Raw genomic sequence first — 24,828 nt, 5'->3', positions numbered from 1 at the left:
TATATAGCATCATCTGTGCCAGCCTCACTGATAATGGTCTCTAAAGGGCCAGTTTACTCAAAGTGGATACCTCAGTTACTGGCAAATTTAAAGGCCCACTGGCTTCTTATATCTCCCTGCCTCCAGGGGTCAAATTTTCCATCTTGTCATCTCATTTCCCTGGTGCTGCATTTGACGAAATTTTTTTTTGACTTAACAGGTGTGTATCTTTTTCTGTCTAGTATAAAAGGTTAAAATTGTCACACACCCCATTCAGAAAGATTCAGCTTCTTCTGCTTCTGCTGAAATTAACAGGAAAGATGGCACACTACGATACAAAACCACTACAATATTGAGCACTTTTATCCCCTTTCTGCCCAGACCAATTTTCAGCGCTGTTGCACTTTGAATGACAATTAGGTAGTCATGCAACACTGTACCCTTATGAGATTGTTATCTTTGTTTAGACAGAGCTTTTTTGGTGTTATTTGATCACCACTAAGAGGATGTCTCCCAGAACTGGACGACTATAGCGCGGGTGGGAAGTAGTTAACATAGTATTAAACCCACAGTATTTTAATGTTTACCCCATTAAACAATGTTCGCCAGTAAACTATTTGCCTAGCACTTTCAATTTACAGTTTTCAGATTTGCTGGCCCCTGCTCTTAGTGCCGATTCCCCGAACTTCACAGTAAACAGTTAACAGTCTCGTTTATATATAAGCTTGGAGAAGACAGAGGGGAGTAAGAGGGAGGAGCAGGCGAGTGCCTTGCCATCCCAGATGGGGCTTTATATTTCTATTGATGTACAAAGTGTAGAGAGCTCTAGTCCCTGCCTGCAAGGGTGGCTCCGTAGGATGCTGCAAGAGACAGGAGCCACCCTGAGGAAAAACGGGAAACTTGGGGCAGCAGTCCTGGCACCAGCCTAAACTGGAATATAGGAAAGGATTTAAACAAAGAAACAGCATACTCAGTAAGTGATTAAATCAGTTTCTTAAAAACTAAGGGCTTAGCATCACTAAAGAAATTTCACCAGCAGTCTCCTGTACACGGCCAGACAGAGGAACAGCACTCAGGGCCCTTAGTATTTACAATGTAATCCTTCTAAGATTGGGTGGATATAATGCTGGGTGTATAGAGTCTTCCCAGTACAGTAGATGCAAACAGCTTTTGTTTATTCCAAAAAAGGCAAGCAATAACAATGCCAGGAGCTCCGGGCTGTGATGGGATCTCACACTCAGGTTCCCATGGGGAAGCCATTGAGAGGATGGTGAGGTGACAGCCTGTGTATCACAGTGTGTGTCCTGGCACGAACAGCGGGCCGCAGGTGATGTCAGGACCAGCCACTGAATGGAAGCAGGAAGGAGCCAGCATGGAACACATAAGTGCAAAACATGACGTCACGGCAACCCCTACGCCTGCTTTTACTGTTGGTCCCTTCTCCCGTTCACCGATTGATCCTAATATCATCCAAGGACCACAGTTCGGACACACAAATGGACCGTGATCCACAGGCTGTCACCTCGCCATCCTTTCAATGGCTTCCCCATGGGAACCAGAGTGGGAGATCCAATCACAGCCCAGAGCTCCCGGCACTGGTATTGCTGCCTTTTTATTAAGATTATAATGATTTGGCGTAAACTAAATTTTGCATCTACTGGGCAGACTCTTTACATCCAACATTATACCTAACCAAACTTATGAGGATTACTACATTGTAAATATTTTCACCAATGGTCCCGAGCACTGCTGCTCCTTGTGCAATTGTTTGCACCGATCACTTCTCCAAGTGTTTGACAGCAGCCTGGGGCATCCTTTTTGCGATTCCATTCAAATGTACTGATGGTATTTTGGCTATAGCGCTCAAAGTACATGCGTGTCTTTGCTTCTGTACACAGAAGTTTTGCATTTATTATTAAATCATCATAACTAGTGAATCACTGACCGATGTTTCTGGATCTCGCAGGGCTAATTTATCACCTTAGGGGCCTGCAAGATTCTAAATCAAAGTGTTAACTTAAAATACCCCATCATGTGTGAGGGAAATTTACCAGAAGGTTTGGTCGGTTGGGTCAACACAGCTTCACCCAATTCACTAAAATCAATGTACACTTTGCTAGCTGAACAGAAAGATCATACAAAGTTACATAAGATAGTTCCTACGTCCGCAGAATCTTCAGTTTGCTATAAGCTCTTTGATCGTATAAATCCAGTGGTAACTCTACAAGCTCAAGGTATACATGTCAACCATTAAACCTAAAACTGAGATCTCAACTCTAAATCCCATCAAACAATGCAGGCATTGCTCACCCCTGCATGTAGTTGAACACTTCACTCTATACCAAGTGAATAGACACCTTTAAAGCACAACTCTAGATCTGAAAATTCTCCCTTACAGTGGGGCTGCACCTGCACTGCAAAGTTGAACTGCTTGTTTATTCTATTGGGTACTGACGAGGCTGCACTGATGGGCACTGGTGAGACTGCACTGAAAGAGTGTGGTTTACAGATTACAAGTCAGGTCAAACAGGAAGGGGTGTGCCCTTGACAGGAAGGGGTGGGCCATATTTAAATTAGGGGGTGCACCAGTTTAGTCAGGCCTAGGGCAGCACAAAACCTAAATACATCAGTGGCTTTGGACCCTGCATCAGTCTTGATAACAAAAACCTTAGACTGCTGGAACATGCAGAAAAAAAGACACCGTCAAGCAGTTAGGAGGATTGATTTAAGTAAATTATTAGCTTTTCTGTGCCCCCCAGAATTAAGCAAGCAGTTAAATCCTTGTAGTACAGATACAGCCCCACTGAAATTGAGAATTTGCAAGTTTACTAGAGTTGGGCTTTACATTTTAGTGTCCTAGGAGTGCTTCAAAGACATTATAAAAACCCATCAAGAGCTTCATTCTAATCCAATGTTTACACATTAGAAACACTGATATTTTCTTTAGATATAATTAACAACATACCTCAGGAAGCAACTTATCAGTTAGTTTGGTCATATGCAGGCATATGAAGTATGCTTGATGGTAATAGATATTTCTGCTGACTTCTGGATGACTCAGACAGGTTGTTATCAGAGCCACTGCTTCTGAAATGCGTTCACAGGCAATGAGGTACCTCACTCTGAATTCAAAGAACAGCTGATTCTCAGACTCCAGGTATTTGTCCACTGCCAAGGGAACATACAAGATATTAACACCGATGTAAACCTACAGATTATAGAATTATGCAAGCATGAACCTTTTCCTGTATTTTCCCTCCATTATTGAAAATTCTGGAAAAAAAAAAAAACCACCGTAAAACTACATTAAGACTATATATTTTACTGTAAATGAAAAAAAATATTTTAGCTTTTTTTGGCCATACTTCTCTTCTGGGTCACAGGAGTGCACTTATTTCTGTAGCCCAGATTCAGCCGACAGTGGACTAAAAACCACTGTACACTGATGTCACTTAGGCAGTCCAGGCTCCGGAAGGATCCTGACTTTAAAGTCAGGGTCCAGCCAGATGCTTGACTGGCAGCTGGCCCAGCCTCCCAGTGCATGGCTGAGAGCCTGAGCCAGACATTCGCTGGAGTATCAGAGCAAAGAACAGTGACTAACACTGAAAACTTGCAGCTCACTGAAATTAGATTCCCATGCTGAAACTGAAAATTCAGGATGCACTTGGCCGAAAACCGAAACTGATAACACCAAAATCAAGAATTAAAGGAGCTGCGTCCATCAATAGGGATGGCTGAACTGTTCGCGGCAAATTTTGCATGTTCGCGATTCGCCCAATCGGCGGACTATTGCCGCTGTTCGCCCGGCGGACATATGTGTTTACAGTGTGAAAGAACTTTGACCCATGATGGCACATCCATCATGGGGTACAGGACAGCCAATTGAGACATTTCAGCATTGGGACAATTGGACATTCCCCCTACCTTATAAATAGACCTGATCTGGCGGCCATTTTACATTCTGTGTTATTTCAGTGTAGGGACAGGATGCTGTGTGGAGCAGGGAGAGACTGTAGTGACACAAATCGCTAGCTATTAGGTCCACAAAAGTCCTTTTAAAGGACTGGTATGGTATAGGTACAGTATATAGGGTTGAGTGCACTGCTGTGCTGGCGATTGCAGCAGCCTGTCTTTTGTCAGTGCAGGGAGGGACAGGACGCTGTGTGCAGCAGGGACAGTCAGTTTAATCACTAGCTATTACTATTAGGTCCACAAAGGTCCTTTTAAGGACTGGTATAGCTGTACAATATATATATATATATATATATATATATATATATATATATATATATATATATATATATATATATATATATATATATATATATATATATATATATATATATATATATATATATATATATATATATATATATGGTTGTACACGTATAATATACTTTCTTCCAAATATAGAAAGAATATTATACTTGACTGCTGCCCTATTCTGCAGAAGTCCTTTATCAGTGTAGGGACTGAGATACAGTCTGCAAATCACTAGCTACTTGGTCCACAAAGGTCCTTGTAAGGACTGGTATAGGTGTACTATTTGGAGGGTTGTGGTGCACTGCTGCAGATTGCTGCCCTATTCTGCAGCAGTCCTTTATCAGTGTAGGGACTGAGGTACAGTCTGCAAATCACTAGCTACACGGTGCTGGTGTGGTGTCAGTGCTCTATATCACAGTGCTGGTGATCATCTCCTGCATCCTCGTCGTAGCCTACCCTGACCTATCCTCTCCTCCATTGCCTTCATGTAACCCTGAGTCCTGAATTGTCAAAATTTCACATATAAAAAAAGAATGCTTGTAGTTGTCGATCCCAGATTCACTTCATACATGCGTTATGTCAGTGGCCATGTGGTGGGACTATGTGTGCACAGCTAGTAATTATTTTGTGGCTGGAAATATGACCTGTAGGTTTTTAAAGTTCGCCTGCCATTGATGTCAATGGGGCCCGCCGCAAACTTTGCGGTTCGTGAAACGTCCCATTGGAAGTTTGTCCATCTCTATCCATCAATGAATGAAAGAGAAAATAAATAAAAATTAAATAATGTGGCTGTAATATTTGCATCGACAGCAATGGGACGCGGCATGCAGTTAATTGGCACCTTTTTTTTTTTCCTATCACAAAATGCCAATAACCCTATTTTCGGGTCATATATGAGTCATCAGCTATCATGTGATTGCTCAGTTCTTGGTCTTAGAGCTAGTGGAGGTACAGCTGCAGCATTGGACCAAGGCTGCAGCTATACAGATATGTAGGTTAATTGGCTCCTGTATGTGTATGTATGAATGAGAGTTTGGACCTTAGATTGTAAGCTCCTTGAGGGCAGGAAATGATGCGAATGTACGACATGTAAATCGCTGAGTAAATTCACGGTGCTATATACATGTAATGGATAAATAATAAAAAAAAATAATAAAATACATACGATACAGATAATCTGCACTTTACTGTTGCGTGTATTTCTTTGCTCTCAGGGAGCACAGAAATATTGGAGTCTCCTATTTATAAGTTTTCCAGACATTTAGCCTCCAAACAAAATTGCTCACCAATGTCTTGAGGTTCAGATTTCCCTTTAAGTATAGCTTGCAATACAGGATCCTCCCAGGGTCCTCCATCCTTGATTACACACGTGGCTAGTCGTAGGTCCATATTGTCATATCGCATTAGAAGGTCATGGCATTCCTGAAAAAGTCAGGTTGTTATAAAAACATAAATGCTTTATATTGCTAAGGGACTGATTTAGACAGCCATTCTTATTTCATTTAACAAGGAGCAATGAAGGTGTTGGAAACGGCAGACTCCACTTAAACAAAGGCTCCTTATTCTGGCACCATCATCATCACTGGGACAGAGATCATCCATTGAGGAACTAGGGTTATGGTGACAAGATAAAAGATGCTCTCTTTAAGAGGAAGAGATTTGTTTTTCAAAGTGGTAGATAAGGCTAATAATTAGTCTTGAAAAGGCTGCCCCACCCCCGCTTCCTCCGACCTATCCTACATAGCCTGACTGGTTTTCTTTAAATCAAACCAATTTAAATCATAATTTTTAAAGAGCAACTGTCATCTCTGACCTGCTGTTGACTCACCAAGAGTCCCATTCACGTTAAAACGGGATGGGTGGTGATGTGGCAGTGACACAACAAGGTGAGGGATGTGGTGGCAGCAGGCGAGTGGATGCCCGCTAACAGGCGCTGTCGTGACGGATCTGAAATGACAGGTGCTCTTTAAATGTAAGGACTTCTTACTGGTAGTTAGAATCTTTAGTATTAGCAAACAAAATGAAGGTTTCCTATTTAGAATAAGCTGTAAGGTTAGTAAAACAGCGATATCAGAACAGATTTTAAGTTAATCACACAGTTTGAGAACTACAAAAAAAATTTTTTATTAATTAAAACAACAGTATATTACCTACTTCACCCATAGGTACCAACAAGAAGAGGAGAGAGAAAGGGGGGTGGGAATTTATATGAGGCACGTGGTTGCAAAGAGGTAAATTGGTGGACATATTGGGATTTTTATTGCTCGCCATAGGACACAAGCATAGCAAGTAAATACACATAACAATGATATAATAGTAATACAGTACATAGAATCAAAATAAAAACGAGGGTTCCTTTTTTTTTCCCCTGTCACCAGCCCTTTCTCACCACAGGTAGTTATCCACACCACCACTTTATTTTGGTCTTCACTCTCACTTCCCTCCTCTCACTGGCGATTACTTATCCCTTCCAACCTCCCTCAATTTTCACTCCACATCTCAGTCCTTGGCTGCCAGCTTTCACCCCTCACCCGATCCCATGCTTTGGCTGTCTTCACTCACTTCCTCACACTCTCCTCTCCTGTGCAGCTAAATTTTGGTTCACTCCCTATTCCAACCCACATCCAGGTCGCCTTGTGTCCCCATGCCGGTCCTGGTTGATGCCTGTTGGGGCATATTGGACGAGATGCCCGCTGCAGTGGGAAACACTTTTTCGGACGGCCATGGTACCCGGTACTACACCACCATCATACGAACTATAAAGAGTTAACAGTTATTTGGTTTGGGGGTCCCACCCCCCACCACTATACAGGTTTGCTTACATCATATCATTCAAGCCAAATCTCTTTTACACATAGATGCATCTTGTGCTTGCTCCTGACGAGTGGCCTCCTAGCCACAAAACCCATAGAGCTGCCATACACTATGTTTTCCATCAACACTATAACATCAAATTTACTTTCAATACCCCCTTTTAGGACCAAGGAGTTCATAGGCTGTGCAAGTACCATTATGCATTACTGTTTCATTCAATATCTATTTTGGTGAACTCTGGAAGGCTATTGCTTGCTATATTATGGGATACTGATTTTATCATTCTATGTACTGTATTACTATTATATCATTATTATGTGTATTTACTTGCTATGCTTGATTGTATGCTATGGCAATCAAAAATGCCAATATGTCCACCAATTTACCTCTTTGCAATAACGTGCCTTATATATATTTCCCACCCCCTTGCTCGCTTCTCGATTTATGATAGGGATGGAAATCTGACCTTACCAGGCCACAATTTCACTTAAAGTCCCAAGGGATGGAACAAATCGGCCTTACCAGGCCATACAAAGTCCCTATACATTTTTTCCGTTACCCATAGGTAGAAGAACTTCAAAATTATCCAAAACTGGCTCTCTTTTACAGCCTGCTGCAAGTTAGCTCCTCACGGGAGGAATAAAACACTTCAAGATATGTGCCGTAAGATCACAAGGTTTACAAGCTACTTGTAAGGTTTGCCCTTCCTCCTCACACTTAGAGCCTGCTACAGATGCATTGCTATTCAAATAATCACAAGGTTTGTAATGTACATGTTTGTAAATAGATTTGAAAACAATGGGATAAAGGAATATTGCTGAACTTTTTTTTATCTCATGGTTACTGTGAAATTGTGTAAATGTATCAATTCAGTGCATGTTATCTCAGTTTGCAGAGCCTGGATTTATTGAATGAGTTTACCAAAAATGTAAATATTGCAGAATATACAGACAGCCTCATGCTACAGAGTGACCATCATGGCTTTCTATTCAGATCGGAGGGGAAAACTGAGCGATCAGCTGTGTTTCATCGCTCAGTTGTCACCGACGATCTGGCGGAGGACAGATGCATCGGATCAATAATGCATCCACCCAGGTGAGTATTTTTTATTTTATTTTTTTTACAAAGTCCATACTTCTCTTTTAATATATTGCTCCTGGCAGCAGATCTATTTTCCCTGTTCATGTAACAGAGGAAAAAAAAAAAAAAAAAAGGCATTTTCCTGTCATTTTTCACAACAATGTCGACATACTGTATTTAAATCGGCGTATAACACACACTTTTTTTCCCACTGAAAATGAGAGAGAAAAAAAAACAAAAACGCACGTGCGTGTTATACTGCGACAGTGTACCTTGGAGGGGAAGAAGGACCCCCGAAAATCACTGAGCCGTCATCTCCTCTCCACTCGTCTCTCCAACACACAGTCCCGCCACCGGTATTGGACCAGTGTTCTGTCTATCACAGGAACTGGTCCAATGCCAATGGCGGAACCGGGACTGTATGTGAGAGCCAAGATATGGCGAGCTGCATTGAGGGGGCAGATGGGCACACATTTTTTTTCCCTCTTAAATTGGTGTGCGTGTTATCCACCAATAAATATGGTAATTTTCACAACCCTACATACTTACTGCAAAGAAAGTTAGCTGGTTAAAATGATATCACTTTGGACCGTCGTTCATTTTTAGAACATTATACTTTTTGGCATTTCTGTATCATTTTTATTCTGGATCCCTTGGCCAAAATGCCCAGCTCAAGGTTTTTTTCTGGTCATTAGCCATTTTTTTTTTTATAGGGCCTGTAATCCTCTTATCCCCACTAATGTTCAAGATCCAAATACACATGGATACATTTTCTCTTCATTTCATACATTCTTTATTGAGAAGAACTAAAGCCAGAACCCCCCCCCCCCCTATTTTGAATAGAGCAAGGGAGGGTTATAACCCCTGTCAGGTTTTGTTATGTGTACAATTGGGGAGATTTACCTTCATTTCCTATCTAAACGTTAACAAAAAGAAAAGAGTGGAAATCCCTCCAAAGTAAAGGACAAGAATTAGTGACCCCACTGGAGGATTTTACTTCTATTTCTGTTGACAACCCAAAATGTAATTTTCTCACACATTCACTCTTGGTGATAATAGTAAAACATGACAAATAGGGAAATTCTAACCGGGACACACACAGAAACGCGATGGCAGGAAAAAAAATAAAAAATGGGGAGTAGTCCATCGAGTCTACCTGTTTGTTTTTTGCATATAGAGCCGTTTGCCCCAAGCATGTTTAAAGCCATTTACTGTTGGCTGACTCACTACTTCTGCTGGACGTTTACTCCAAGCATCAACTACCCTTTCCCTATGATACTTTCTAAGATCAGTTTTGAACTCTCCTCCAGTTAGTTTGAGGTCTGCAATAAAACCCAACAAAATTAAAAAGAAAAACCCACAATGCCTTGCCGTTTAACAATGCAAGGCACCACTCCTCAATGTTGGTACGTTGTGGACATCGGCTCACACCTGTTTTAGCATGCATGTGGACCAGTATGTACGAGCCATAAGATGACAAAACAACAACCTAATAATTACCTGCACTGAGCCAAGAATGTCTTTCAAAGGAGTTTCATAAAACTCATCTTTTCCAAAAAACAGCATCAATTCAAAGAGGCTCCTAAAAGATAAGACATATATTCTAAATAGGACCACAATATAAAAACACATCAAATAATAAAACTGGCAAAAACTAAAATCACTGCAAGCATTCACACCACAAATAGTCCACTGTGTGGGCTTGTTTGCACAGAGGTCCATAAACTGCTCGCACTCTCATACTGGACAGTTTTTTTTGATAACATACTGCATTCATCTTGCCATCAATTTTGACCAAATTTTCCGGTGCCTTTGTAGCTCACACATTCCTAAAACATCAGCGATCCGCCTCCGTGTGTCACAGTAGGAATGGTGTAACTTTCATCATAGGCCTTGTTGACTCCTCTCCAAAATGCATTGTTTATGGTTGTGGCTAAAAAGCTCAATTTTGGTCTCATCACTCCAAATGACTTTGTGCCAGAAGGTTTGAGGCTTGTCTCTGTGCTGTTTGGTGCATTGTAAGGGGGATACTTTGTGGCATTTGCGTAGTAATGGCTTTCTTCTGGTGACTCGACCATGCAGCCCATCTTTCTTCGAGTGCATCCTTATTGTGCATCTGAAAACAGTCACACCACATGTTTTCAGAGAGTCCTGTGTTTCACCTGAAGATTTGTGGGTTTTTCTTTGCATCCCAAACAATATTCCTGGTAGTTGTGGCTGAAATTTTAGTTGGTCTACCTGACCGTGGTTTGGTTTCAATGGAATCCCTCATTTTCCACTTCTTCATTAGTGTTTGAAAACTGCCGATTGGCATTATCAATTCCTTGGATATCTTTTTATACAGTTCAACTACCTTTTCCCCGCAGATACTTTGACAATTCTTTTGCTTTTCCCATGACTCAGAATCCAGTCACGTCAGTGCAGCATTGGATGAAAGATGAAAGGGTCTGTCAGGAGTCCAGAAACTCATTGATCTTTTATACACACACTAATTACAAGCAAACAGATCACATGTGAGGGCCAGTGACTGACAGTCCTGACTCCCTGCTCAAAAGCAAAGGGGGGGAACTGAGTGATCAGCAGTGTTAGATCGCTCAATTCTCAGTGCAGAGACAGCAGGGGACAGATGAAGCATCGGATCAATGCTGTATCCACCTAGGTGAGCGCAATTATTATTTTTTTAATATATCCCATGCTTCTCTTTTACAATGCAAAACAAACTGAGTTTCCAGGGAACACCTCAGGTTTAAAAAGAGGATGCTAGCGTGGTAGTACTACACGCAGTACTAAGTGGCAAGTGTGTCCTATTAATGGTAAGCAATTCACATGTCACAGGCCATTCCAGTTACTGTTAATCAAGATGGCAAACAGCAGTGTTAGTGCATGCATGGCACAGCATGTGGTGATGATTTTTCTTGAGAACGAAGGTGTAAAACCCGCAGTTAATTTCGGAACTTTTTTTTTGTTTTTGCATGTATGGATTGTTACTGTTGTGAGAATTTTATGTTAAGAATACCTTTAGAAATATATTTACCTAGAAAAATGGAGCCATTATCAATACTAATTTTGCCCACTGTACACACACACACACACACACACACAGAAAACAAAAACACACCAACACACATTTAGAGGCACGTTAAAACACAATTGTTAGTAAATTACTTGGCTGCAACTTTGCAACATTAAAACCTATCAAAATGTATGATCTATCTATCTATGACCAAGGGATGATCTGTGGTTCCAATGCTATGGATGTATGATCTTAGAAACTGTTGAAGTCCTGGGTTTTCATAGATTACATCTTTCTTAGCATCACAACACTGTGCGTATGTCGTGATAAACAACCCATGCAAGTCAAACAGGCTTTAACTCATTATAATGAATAGAAATATGGGGGAGGTTACATTTTCCTGCAACACAATACACAGGACACTGTGTTGCGATACACATGCATTTTTAATGTGGTTTCCATTCAAAATGAATTGGGGCACCACGGCGAGCTTTACCACAAGCTGTGAAAATGTCATAATTGCTACATCTACAGCCCACAGTATTAGTGTGATGGCCAGTGGGAAGACTGCTCCTTATATTTGTGATCATTGGAAAGAATCCCCCCTTACAAATAGCTAAAAAAATAAAAAAATTGTTGGTGTCCGTGGGAATTGATCAAAGTAGAGGTTGCTCATTACTTAAAAAAGGTACCCCGAAGCAACCTCTGGAGGAACCCTGGTGGAGAAAGGCTGCTGCCCTAAAGGATTCATTTTGGTGCAAAATTAATCACTTGCCGACCAACTGCGGCAGAATGGAACGGCTGGGCAAAAGGACATTATTCAACACTGCTTCGCCCTGCGGCCACTAGGGGCGTGCCTTCGCCTGCTGCTCGCCCCTGGAGCAGTTGTGAGTGCGCGGTGGTCTCTATGACCGCCGGGCTCCCGCAATCAATCGTGACGCAACGAGAACCGGGATCTGTGCGTGTAAACGCACAGATCCCGGTTTTCTGAGGGAAGGAGAGACTGATTGTGTGTTCATACAAAGTATGAACAGCGATCTATCATCTTCCCTACACAGTCCCATCCATTAGAACACAGAGAGGGACACACAGTTAAACCCTTAATCACCCCCTAGTCTTAACCCCTTTCCTTGCCAGTGACATTTTCAGTAAATCAGTGCATTTTTATAGCACTGATCGCTGTATAAATGCCAATGGTCCCAAAAAATGTGTCAAAAATGCATCAACCATAATGTCGCAGTCCCGAGGAAACAAAAATAAATCGCAGATTTCCGCCATTACTAGTAAGAAAAAATATATAATAAAAAAATGTTATAAATCTTTCCCCTATTTTGTAGACACTATAAATTTTGTGCAAACCAGTCAATATATGCTTATTGTGATTTTTATTACAATTTTATTACATTTTAATATACCCCATGTGTTGCTTATTGCGACTTTTATTACCAAAAATATGTAGAAGAATACATATCGGTCTAAACTGAGAAAAAAATTTGCCATTTTAGAAAAAAAATGGGGATATTATAGCAAAAAAAAATAAAAAATAAAAAAAAAAGTACAAAACGTTTTTTTTTTTTTCAAAATTGTCGCTTTTTTTTTTTTGTTTACAGCGCAAAAAAAACAAAAAAAACAAAAAAAAAAAAATGCAGAGGTGATCACATACCACCAAAAGAAAGCTCTATTTGTGGGGAAAAAAAAAAAAAAAGGACATCAATTTTTTTTGGGGGCAGCATCATACGACCGCGCAATTGTCAGTTAAAGCAAAGCAATGCCGAATTACAAAAAATGGCCTGGTCATTCAGCAGCCAAATCTTCCGGGGGTTGAGGTGGTTAAACAAAATATTCACATGAGCCAGAAGGGCAGCAGAATGTCATTCTGAATGAACTACAGAAAGCAGGACAGACACCATATGTAAAGCTTGTGTTAGTGGTCTAAAGAATAACTTTTCTCAAACATCATACTAATGTGTTAAAAGGGAAAAGTGTACTTACAAAGCTAGTCTACTCAAAACATACTGAACGTGCTCACATTCATCCGGGAAAGACACGCTGGCAGATGTAAAGCAGCAAAGTGCAGTCTGTAGAACTTGAAGCTGAGGCAAAGGGACGTGCCACCGGGCAGTGTAGTCTTCAACAATCTGAAAGAGACATACAATGGCTGTCAATCATGAAGAAATACACTCATGTACAATATGATTATCTAGCTTCCCAACCGCCTCACGGCGATACACGTCAGCAGAAGGGCAGGTACAGGCAAAAATCACGTACCTGTACGTTGCCCTTTAAGAGGCGGCGGGGGCGCGCACGCGGAAAGCTCCATGAGTCAGGGCGCTGGCCCCGCAGACTCGATCGCCATGGGGATACCCGCAATCGCCTCACGGAGAGGAAGAACGGGGAGATGCTATAAAAATGTTAAGCCGCCATTTAAAAAAAATCCAATCGCTTATTGCAATTTTTTTAACCAAAAATATGTAGAAGAATACATATCGGCCTAAATTGAGGAAAAATTTTTATTATATATATATATATATATATATATATATATATATATTTTTTTTTTTGGGGGGGGGGATATTTATTATAGCAAAAAGTAAAAAAAAATTTCTCACAATTGTCGCTTTTTGTTTATAGTGCAAAAAATAAAAACCGCGGGGCCCTTGCCACCATCAACATTTGGGCAAGATGCTTTAGGGTGGGGGACAGAGGTCCCCCCTGCCCCCCTCCCCATGTTGAGGGCATGCGGCCTTGCACGGTTCAGGAAGGGGGGTGCTTGCTCATCCCCACCCCCTTTCCTGACCTGCTGGGCTGCATGCTAGGATAAGGGTCTGGTATGGATTTGGGGTGTGGGGGAGGGTTCCCCTTAAAATCCATGCCAGACCGAAGGGCCTTGGAGGGGGAACCTATGCGGTTTTTGTTTTGTTTTTTAAATTTGGCGTGGAGTTCCCCTTCAAGATTAGAGCACAAGTCGCATGCCGAGCCGGTGATATTCAATGGGCTGAATTAGGATTAAAGGTCGGACCAAAGTAGCGCAGGGAGCATTTTCAAAGTTGGACCGACTTGTACTGGACCAGTTAAGACGGCTCTCATGAGCTCCCAATGTCGGAGCATTTGTCGTACCAGTGTGAACCTGGCCTATGACCTATGGTAGCAATCATTGAAAATTGATAATATCACCTGATGTACTGACGGCCTATTTCTTAACAAGTAGACTTTAATGAGTTTCAATGCACGAAAAAACAATATAATAACCAAATTTATGGTCCAATATAAAAAAATTGTGTAGTGCCGGGTAAATAAAAACATGTCATTCTTTAAAATTGTGCATGCTTGTTAAATTGTGCCAAACTTTGGTATTAATATAGGAGACACTCTATATGCCCTTATTGGTTACTAGTTTAGAGTTATACAGGAGGTCTGGTGCTAGAATTATTGCTCTGATGTTCGCAGCAATACCTCAGATGTGTGGTGCGATCACCACTGTATTATGTTTGCAAACGAGCACGGGGGTGCTTTAAATGTATTAGTGGGACACTGGTACACCGACAGATGTTGATCATCCACCAACAGAGACTGACAGATGTTAATGTTGCAATGGAGCACTATTGCAGATTATTATACACGATTTATATAGTGCCAACAGTTTATGCAGCGCTTTACAATGTAGAGGGGGGGACAGCACAATTACAGTACAGAATGGACAGGAGGGTTCTGCCCGTAGAGCTTACATTCTAAAAGAAGCCAGTGGTGATACAAAAAGGTAATAGGCGATTGGGAGGGGCAATCACACAATCTGAAAGGAGTACAGGTATGTCCACTCGGGGAAGCTCCCACCTGGCAGTTTATGTACATTGGCCAGAACAGAATATATATATATATATATATAAAAAATAAAAAAATAAATAAAAAAAAAACCACACACACAACTGTAGATCTGACCAGGAATTGCCCATGTTATCTCAAAGAGCCCCCCCCCCCCCCCCCCAGCTCTCATTTTGGCTACATGTTATAAATTGGTTGAGTAGTTGAGCAAAAGACAACGGGCAGGGCTGACACCACCCAGACCACAACAGTGCTGTGTGATTTCAGTCCACAATAGAAAAACAAGTGTTGACTGCATTTCTGTTACATCAACTGGTATGTTTCTGTAGTTGCAGAGTCTTTAAAGAGATAAAACATGTATGTATTGTATGTATTGCGGCGATCATTGTTGCGGTGTGTCAGTCTGACACACCGCAACACCGATCTAGGTCTAGTGTCTCCGACGGAGTCTCTTTCCAATCATGGCGGATCACAATGTAAAGCCGTTGATCGGCTTTTCCTCAATCGCGTCTGTCAGACGCGAGTAGAGGAGTGCCGATTGGCTGCTCCTCTGATGGGGGGGCTCTGTGCTGATCAATTATGTCACCACCAGGTATGTTACCCTAGACCACCAGGGATGCCAATCAGTGCACACATTGGACGCCAGTGACCACAGTAGGCATTGTTCGGCATTCATCAGTACCATACATTACATCAGTGCCAATCAATGCTACCTCATCGGTGCCGCTTTTCAGTGACTGTCAGTGCAGCCCCATCAGTGAAGAAGAAAATTTACAACGTTTTTTTTAACCAAAACAAAAATAAAAAATAAATAAATAAATAAAAAACTTATTTTTTTCAAAATTTTTGGCCTTTTTTTTTTATTTGTTTAGCTGAAAATAAAAATCCCAGGAGGTGATCAAATACCACTAAAATAAAGCTCTATTTGTTGGAACAAAACTATAAGAATTTAGTTTGGGCACAATGTAGCATGACCGCGCAATTGTCATTCAAAGTGCGACAGCGCTGAAAGCTGAAAATTGTTCTGGGCAGGAAGGTGTACAAGTGTCCAGTATTGAAGTAGTTACAAATAATCAATGTTGATTAGAAGAGGGACGTTCCCCTTAAAAGTGCACATGAAACCAAAATCGAATTCTTCAGTAGGATTGGCTTTGTGTGTCACGTTACACTTTTTTTTAAGCAAATCATTTTTTGTCAATCTGTTGCATGAAAGTCCTGCCAGTAACATCTTCTGTTTTAGGGTGACCATGCCAGGCTACTGTCTCACATGTAGCAAGAGTGTTGTCAGTCAATGTCCACAGGAGGTGGTTCAAATGACTGGCAGGATCAACAGGTAAATTTTACAAGAGGAAACATCGCAAAAGGAAAAAAAAAAATAGAAATTACTAGAACTTTTTTTTGTCATTTCAAAGCAGAACTTTACTCTCTCAAATCAACATTAACTATTTTTATGCTACTAGCATTATAAAATAGATAGACAGGTATATTATATTTGTTTTATACGTGTGTGTGTGTGTGTGTGTGTGTGTGTGTGTGTGTGTGTGTGTGTGTGTGTGTGTGTGTGTGTGTGTGTGTGTGTGTGTGGGGGGGGGGGGGGGGGGGGGTGCGGTTTTCTCAGCTAAGCTCACCTTCTTGCTTGCATACCTGAGCCAAGGGCAGATGAATTCCAGAATGTAAATGCTACATGAATCATGTGCCCTTCATCATGGTCAATTGGCCGTGGTTACAAATGCTAGCAAAATAAAGCATGATGGATAGGGGGAGTTTGCTTTTAATATTAAAAATTAAATACATAAGCATTTTAAGCTTGTGGTGCTCAGATGCAGTTATGTTACCAAGACCCCTTTCACACTGGAGGCATTTTTCAGGCGCCACAGTGATAAAAATATCAAAAAGCCTCGGTGCGCTGGCAGGGTGTCACAAAGAGTCCTGCCAGCAGCTTCTTTGCAGCAGGGAATACACCACTTCTCTACATTTAAAACAATGGGACAGCGCCGCCATACTGCCAGCAAAGCGTCGCAGCAGCATTTTGCAGGCAGATTTAACCCTTTTTCGGCTGCTAGCGGGTTTAAAACTTGGAGTGAGGGGAACCATCACTGATAAACAGAAGGCTAACCAAAACGTTTGAACCCACTGCTGCCATGCGATTTTAAAAAACGTTTTCTAGCTTCATTAAAATGTTTGCAATTTTAAACGGAATTCTGCTATGTGGCCCTTTCTGTTGGCCTTTATAACTACTCTTCACCATATCTATGGACCTTTGACCATCAACTACCCTGCAAGGACTTAATCGAGCGATTTGGAGAGTTAAAGCGTCCATCCAATACCTCATCGTACGAATGTTCTTTTGGGTTCAAACGTTTTGGTAAGCCTGTTCATCAGCGGTGGCTCCCCTCACTCTAGCCACATATTCCCGTCACTGTTTGGACATCAATATGAAGTTTTGAACTTTTTTTATTTATTTTTTATTTTGCCTTTTGACTTTCACGCACATCTAATCACCTACATGCATGGACTATGTTTATATTTCATTAGAGTATTTGGATTCTTGCCCATTTTTTGATTTGCATCACGTTTAGTTTATTCATTTTGTGTTTTCACAGAGCGCTGCAGCATTTGTTTTTCTACAAGCTTTAACTAGACACTCATAGAAATCACAAGACTGCTATATACTGCTGAAGAGAAAAGGTATTTAGCCCTTTATATTAACTAAAATGATTGTTTTTCCATGTTCTGTGAGAGACCAGATATAGTGAATGCAGGATCTAGGTTTAGTAACACTTTTGGTTCTGCTTTAGGAAAGGAATGATGAGGAAAGCATCAGCACGTTAAAGAGGTTGTAAAGGTTCCTCATTTAAAAAAAACAAACATCATACTTACCTCCACTGTGCAGCTCGTTTTGCACAGAGTGGCGTGATCCACATCTTCTGGGGTCCCCCGGCGGCTGTCTCAGCTCCTCCCCATATCAGCTAACCCCCGTTCTGGGAAGCGCTATCCCAAGGGGGTTAGCTTGTGGGTGCGCTACCATGATACAGTCGGCGACCATAGCCGACTGCATCACTCGGCCCTGCCCCCTGGTGTGCTGCATCACCGATTTGATTGACAGTAGCGAGAGCCAATGGCTGCGCTGCTATCAAGCATCCAATAAATCAATCATCCAATGAATGAGCAGAGAAGCCCGGTCGAGAAGCTAGGGCGTTCACGACGCAGGACTTTTGATGGCACAGGCAAGTAAGATCTCACTCCAAAGATCGTTGCGATACTTCACGTGTGGTTTGAACACTGCTTTCGTATGCGGGCACAACTTATGTGTTCACTTCTGCGCACGAGTTCAATGGGAAGGGATGCTGCCATAACCACGGTATTCTACGCCAAAGTACTGACGTACGATGACGGTCGGCGCTCTGGAAGTAGTTAAAACAGAAATCACCCAAATAACTTAAAAGTTTACATACCCTGGAATGTTTGACTTTGGTACAGACACAGACGTTAAAATGGCAATAAAAAAAAAAATAAAAAAATAAAAAAAAAAAGTAAATTTCCCACATCTGTGGCCTTTTAAATTGCAGATGAAGAGCAGGCTAGATATTGAGCTACGAGAAGAAAAAAAAAATAAAATAAATAAAACTGTCAAAAGACCTGCGTAACAAGGTAATGGAACTTTATGTAGATGGAAAAGGATATAAAAAGAAAGCCAAAACCTTGAATAGGTCAGTCAGTACTGTTCAATCACTTAAGAAGTAGAAAATTCAGGGAGCTTTTGATGCCAAGGTCAGGTATAGCTAGAGCTGCACAATTAATCGTCAAGAATCGTTATTGCGATCTTGACGGAAGTGTTTCACAATTCTTTCTATGCAAAGAATTCTCTCTGCTCTTCAGCCCTCAAAAGAAAGGAAGAGAAAAACTGGGTAGTCTGCCAAGAATCAAAACATTCTAAGAGTTAAACTTAAGTATAAACATTGTAACAATTTGTCAATGGAATAGACTTTGTGTGCAAGTGAAAAGTTTAACCACTTAAACACTAAACCTGTTTCTGACATTTGTTGGTTTCAAGTTAAAACCATTTTTTATTTTTTTGCTAGAAAATTACTTAGAACCCCCAAACATTCTATATATTTTATTTTATTTAGTAGATACTGTAGAGAATAAAATGGTGCTTGTTGCAATATTTTATGTCACACTGTATTTGCGCAGCGGTCTTTCAAATGCATAAAAAAAATTACCGTATTTATCGGCGTAAAACACACACCCAAAGTTTAGGAGGGAATTTAAAATAAAAAAATTAAAAAATATATAAAAAAAAAAAAAAATAAATAAAAAAAAAACCCACACACTTTTAGGAGGGAAGTTTAAGGGAAAAAAAAATATAACTTACATTTAAATGCCCATCAATGCAGCCTTATCAGTGTCATTTTAAAAATGGCGCCGCCGAGATACAGAGCGGATGTCCTGTTTTCGGCCATTTTCGGCCACACTCGGCCGTTCTCGGCTTTCCAAAGGCTGCCGAGAACGGCCGAAAATAGCCGAATATACCTGAAAGCCGGCGAGAGCGGCACAGAAGGTTAGGAAAGGAGGGGGATTGGCATATAACACGCACCCCCGATATCCCCCTGATTTTAGGTATACGCCGATAAATACGGTACTTTAATGAACCAGTAAAGTTAGCCCATTTTTTTGTATAATGTGAAAGATTTTACGTCGCAAGTATTGTGATCTTTTTATTCTAAGCAAAAAAATTGTGATTCTCATTTTGGGCAGAATCGTGCAGCTGTAGGTAGAGCAAGAAAGGTTGCAGCCAAAACTGCCAGAAGAATTATTCAACATACCCCTCTCCTTTGAGAGGGGGAATATTTTTAATGCATCTTTGTAGATCTATGGTCTATTGGGGAATTAATTAGTATATCATTTTTGGATAGGAACTTTCTATATGGGGCTATTATTGGGGATTAAGGGGTTTTATATGCTTTTTTGTACTCTTTGCTATTTATAGCTAATAAATGTATGCAGTTTAACTCTTCAGGGTGTGTGTTAGTATCATATCTTTTTTTGTTTTTTTCTTTTGGGTAATGTAATGTATAGTTTTGATTACACCCCCGCTACTAAGTCGGTGAGTACTACTCTTTGGATTGGAGGCAGGATTCCCTAGTTGCTTATGTTTGGTATACAAAAGAAAAGCCCACATATATCCTGAAGAAAAATACAGGGGAAAAACCTCTGGAAAAAGACAGCACATCATTCCAAGAAACACAATATGGCGATACGTGCACAAAAATAAGCTGAATGGTTGCGTTGCCAGAAAAACAATTTACTGCGCCAATGCCACAAAAAAAGCCTGGTTACAATATGCCCAACATAGTCTTGGCACGCCATACATCTGGCACACTTTAATCTGGAGTGATGAGACCAAAAATCGAGCTTTATGATCACAACCATAAGCGTTATGTTTGGTCAGCAAGGCCCCACTGTGAAGCATGGTGGTGGCTCGTTTATGGTTTGGGGGGGGGGGGGGCTGTAAAGGCACAGGGAATCTTATGAACAGTGATGGTAAGATGAATGCAGCATGTGATCAGAAAATACTGGCAGACAATTTGCATTTGTCTACAGGAAAGCTGCACATGGGATTTCCTTTGACTTTGTGGTACAACAATGATCCTAAGCACAAAGCCAGGTTGGCCTTCCAGTGGTTACAGCAGAAAAAGGTGAAGATTCTGGAGTGGCCATCTCAATCTCCTGACCAAAATACCACAAACTACAAAAACAAAAAAGACTACATGCATACAGGGTATGCAGACTTCTGAACAGGGGTCATTTCACTGGTTTACTTGTTGCCACGTTTTGTTTTAGGATTTTGCCATTCTGTTATGACCTACAGTTCAATCTGAATCCCATATGATATAAAAGAAATGTGTTTTTCCTGCACACTTTTTTTTTTTTTTAATTTTTTTTAAGAAAAAGGTATATACTGTATTTAGGGTTGCACCGATACTTGTATCGGTATCTGTGCCGATACCGAGTATTTGCACAGGTATCGGTACTTGTGCAAATGCACCGATACCTGAAACTGATACTTTCAGGCTCGGCTCTTTGATCTGTGAGTGGGCCCCCCCCCCCAGTGTTAAAATAGTCCGGTAATTGGAGCTGTCAAAAAAAAAAAAAAAAAAGAAAAAAAAAAAAAAAAAAAAAAAAAAAAAGCAGCCAGCAATGTTTAATACCAACATTGCTCAGCCATGAAACCCTAAAACAAAAAGAAAACTGTTTCTTTTTGTATATTTCTGTTACTTCATCTGCAGATCAAAGGAATGAACAAATGTTCCTCTGTTTAACCCCTCCTTAATAACCCTAAATTTACTCTACTCAGCCTCAAATCCCTATTCTGCATTTAATTATTATGCTTTTTTTGCACACCACATCACGTTTTATAAACGATAAACAATTGAAACTTTTTCTGTTTGCTTTGTTAGTGAATATTTTTAAACATATTATTAACATATTTACACTTTTCTCATTGAAAAGCACCAAATAAAAAAAATAAATATAATAGATAAATTATTTCATTTGTAAATAACTTTTCAATGTTTTGTACCATTAGTGACAGCTGAAGTTAAAGCGGGAGTCCGCCGGGACTCTGCGTTTTTTTATTTATTTTTTTTTTTTTTTAAAAGCCAGCAGCTACAAATACTGCAGCTGCTGACTTTTAAAATAGTGACACTTACCTGTCCAGCGCGCCCGCGATGTCGGCACCCGAAGCCGATCTCTCGATCGTCTCTCGGGTGCTGCCGCCGCCATCTTGGGTATGGGAATCAGGAAGTGGAGCCTTTCGGCTTCATTTCCCGGTTCCCTACTGCGCATGCACGAGTCACGCTGCGCAATAAGGATGGACCCGCTGCCTCTGGGATCTGTGTGTTTCCCAGCAGGCAGCGGGGGGACTTTCGGAAAGGGGCGTAATCTATGCCCCTTTCCGCAGAGAGCTATCCCGGAAGTGGGTGCAGATACCTGTAATGTACAGGTACCTGCACCCCCCTCCCCCCTGAAAGGTGCCAATTGTGGCGCCGGAGGGGGGGAGGGTTCCGATGAGCGGAAGGTCCACTTTAGGGTGGACCTCCGCTTTAAAACAAAAACAGTTGCGGTAAGTATTGGTAATTGGTATCCGCAAGTACCCAAAAAATAAAATAAAAATTAATCTGTACTTGTACTCATTGTGAAAAAATAAAATAAAAATAAAAAATAAAATGGTATCAGTGCATCCCTGTACTGTATATTACCAATTCTCCAAGGGGACACAACTGTATTTTACAAACACATAAATCATATGTACTCAACATTTCCAAATTTATGCCCTATAATTATGTACCAAAAAAAAACCACATCAAATAGTGCCTTACAAGGTACACGGAACTAACCACACATTAGAACAAAAAAAGCCATCATCACCACCGATCCAAGAGGTAATCCGTTACTATAAAACTATTGTAAGCAGATTTAAAAATCGGCTATTATTGTTTTAATAAAGTAGAAGTTCAGCCAAAAAACTGACTCTAAATCTACTCACAGTCACATTCTAAAGCCCCATACAAACTATCAGTTTTTCTTTTGAGTTTTTACTTTTGATTTACCAAAAACATATAATATAAAGGTCAAACCTTAGGAGTTTCAATTTCTAGGCAATCAGGCAGGCCCTTCTACTAACTGAGTTTTTCCTTCAGGTTTACCAAAACCAACAGAAAAACTGTTAGTGTGTATGGGGCTTAAGACTACTCTACCTAACCCTGTAAAGCAAAAATCGCCATACATACATTTTCCGCTGTTGGTCCAGTCCCATGCTGAGCTGTCAGAGGCAACTTCAAGGAGGAAGTAAACTCTCCCACTCTGATGCTTCTTTTCATTTAGTCCATTAAGTAATTATCAAACTATAGCCACTGTAATCCAGCCCAAACTGCACATTACTTACTGTTTAAAGAAACTTTAAACAACTTGTTTCCAGGGGTTAGGCAGCGCCATCTTAAGTATTGTTTTCTGAGTCCACAGTGGAGTGCATTTCCGCCCTTACATTGAGCACTTCCTGTACTGTTAACCAAGCCGCCTTCTCAATCCAACGTTTCTATGGCAACCCTGCTTCCCTGTTCATAACAGACTTGTTTTATTTCATAGTATATACTTGTGCCTATTATATAGTGTTTGCCTTTGTCAGTCTTATCAGCTTCAGCTGATAAGACTGCAGTAATGGCCCGGTTTACACTGCATGTGATGTCACATGGTGTGTAGGAGGAAGCTCTGAGTGATTATGCAGCTTCCTGGGATTTCAGTGGTGTGCTGTAGGAAGTCCTGATAACAGATAAGCACAAAGAGTGTGCCGTAAATCAGGGGAGATCTGGGCATGCTCAGTGACATCATTCTAAAGACCAAAAAGGATAACAATACTAAGTAAGGAGATACCTATATGCAGTGTTCATTAGGGTTTTTTTTATGCTGATTTACATGGGACAACGTTGTGAGGGAGAGTTTACAACCACATTCAGTGTGTAGGCCTGTGGAGGAGAGGGAGCTAACAATGAAAGTCCCATAGTACATCTATGGGTGACGGCACTTCCCAGCCATTGTCCCTTATTGCCTTCACACAGCATCCACCACTGGAGATCGGCTGCAGAAAAGGTATGTATAGCGATTTCTTTTTTACAGGGTTAGATATAGTTTGATGCCCCATACACACAGTCGTAAATTCCGACGGAAAAAGTCAGATCAGATTATGTTGTCGGAAAATCCGATCATGTGTGGGCTGACTTTTTCTGTCGGAATTTCTGATGTAAAAACTTTGAGAGCTGGATCTAAAATTTTCCAACAACAAAATCCGATCTGACTTTTTCTGATAGTGTGTAGAGAATTCTGACACACAAAGTGCCACACATGCTCAGAAAAAAATTTGGAGACGAAAGCTATTGGCTACTGGCCTCTACGTAGTCCTGTCGTACGTCACCTCGTTCCAAACAAAATCGGATTTTCCGACAACTTTGTGTGACTGTGTATGCAACACAAGTTTCACCCAAAATCAGTCTGAAAAAAAAATCAGACGGATTTTGTGGTCAGAATGTCCGACCGTGTGTATAGGGAATTAGAATGTGGCTGACAGTAGGTATAGAGATATGCAGGCCATACATAGTCGAATTTCGAACTAATTTTCTTTTCAAAATCAGAAAATTTGTTTTTTTGTGATCCGATGATGCCACCATTGATTTTTGAAATTCGGCCGACCAAGGCTTCAATTTCACCTCATGTTGCTACAGAAAATAATTTTCTTGGCCGGGAATCTTCTGTTCCCTCCGTAAATTTTCGTTTCTTATTAGCTGGCCGAGACGGACCTGAAGTTACTGTGTGTACGCAGGAGTCTGTCCGTCTCAGCCAGCAATACGTCACTTCCAGGAGAGGAGAGACCGCATGGAAGTGATGTTCTGTCACTGCCATCTTGGTACTTTTGTCCGCAGTAAGGCTACAGTTAGAAGGTCGGCAAGCAGACATCTTTTTACAACCACCGAAGTCTTGCATTTATCAGTAAACTGAGCTTATATACTATGGTATGTATAAAATTTATAATGTATATACACACTAATATATATATATATATATATATATATATATATATATATATATACACACTAATATATATATATATATATATATATACACACTAATATATATATATATATACACACTAATATATATATATATATATATATATATATATATATATATATATATATATATATATATATATATATATATATACACATATATACACACACACACACACATACATCCCCCACTATTAGTATAAAGTGACAAGACGGTTCAATATGTGACAGCGATGT

At 40.6% G+C, this 24,828-nt stretch overlaps 1 protein-coding gene across 3 annotated transcripts in view; it reads right to left on the bottom strand.

Moving 5' to 3' along the window:
* ZNF654 (zinc finger protein 654) overlaps positions 1 to 24,828 on the bottom strand; it is a 58,988-nt gene that overhangs the window by 20,666 nt on the left and 13,494 nt on the right. The window contains exons 2-5 of one of the 3 annotated variants that reach the window (XM_077480119.1): positions 13,142 to 13,287; positions 9,637 to 9,718; positions 5,529 to 5,664; positions 2,945 to 3,147 (exon numbers count right to left, since the gene is read on the bottom strand). In XM_077480119.1, the coding sequence (XP_077336245.1) occupies positions 2,945 to 3,147; positions 5,529 to 5,664; positions 9,637 to 9,718; positions 13,142 to 13,287 (567 nt within the window). Of the gene's footprint in view, positions 1 to 2,944; positions 3,148 to 5,528; positions 5,665 to 9,636; positions 9,719 to 13,141; positions 13,288 to 24,828 lie in introns of those variants that run through there. The other 2 variants (XM_077480120.1, XM_077480121.1) reach the window with 2 other exon arrangements.

This window comes from Lithobates pipiens, unplaced genomic scaffold (assembly GCF_037356315.1).
Source record: "Lithobates pipiens isolate NorthernLeopardFrog02 unplaced genomic scaffold, aLitPip1_a1.2 Scaffold_16, whole genome shotgun sequence".
Taxonomy (NCBI): domain Eukaryota; kingdom Metazoa; phylum Chordata; class Amphibia; order Anura; family Ranidae; genus Lithobates; species Lithobates pipiens.
The sequence above is the reverse complement of the archived record's forward strand: the minus strand, read 5'-3'. Positions and strand labels throughout refer to the sequence as shown.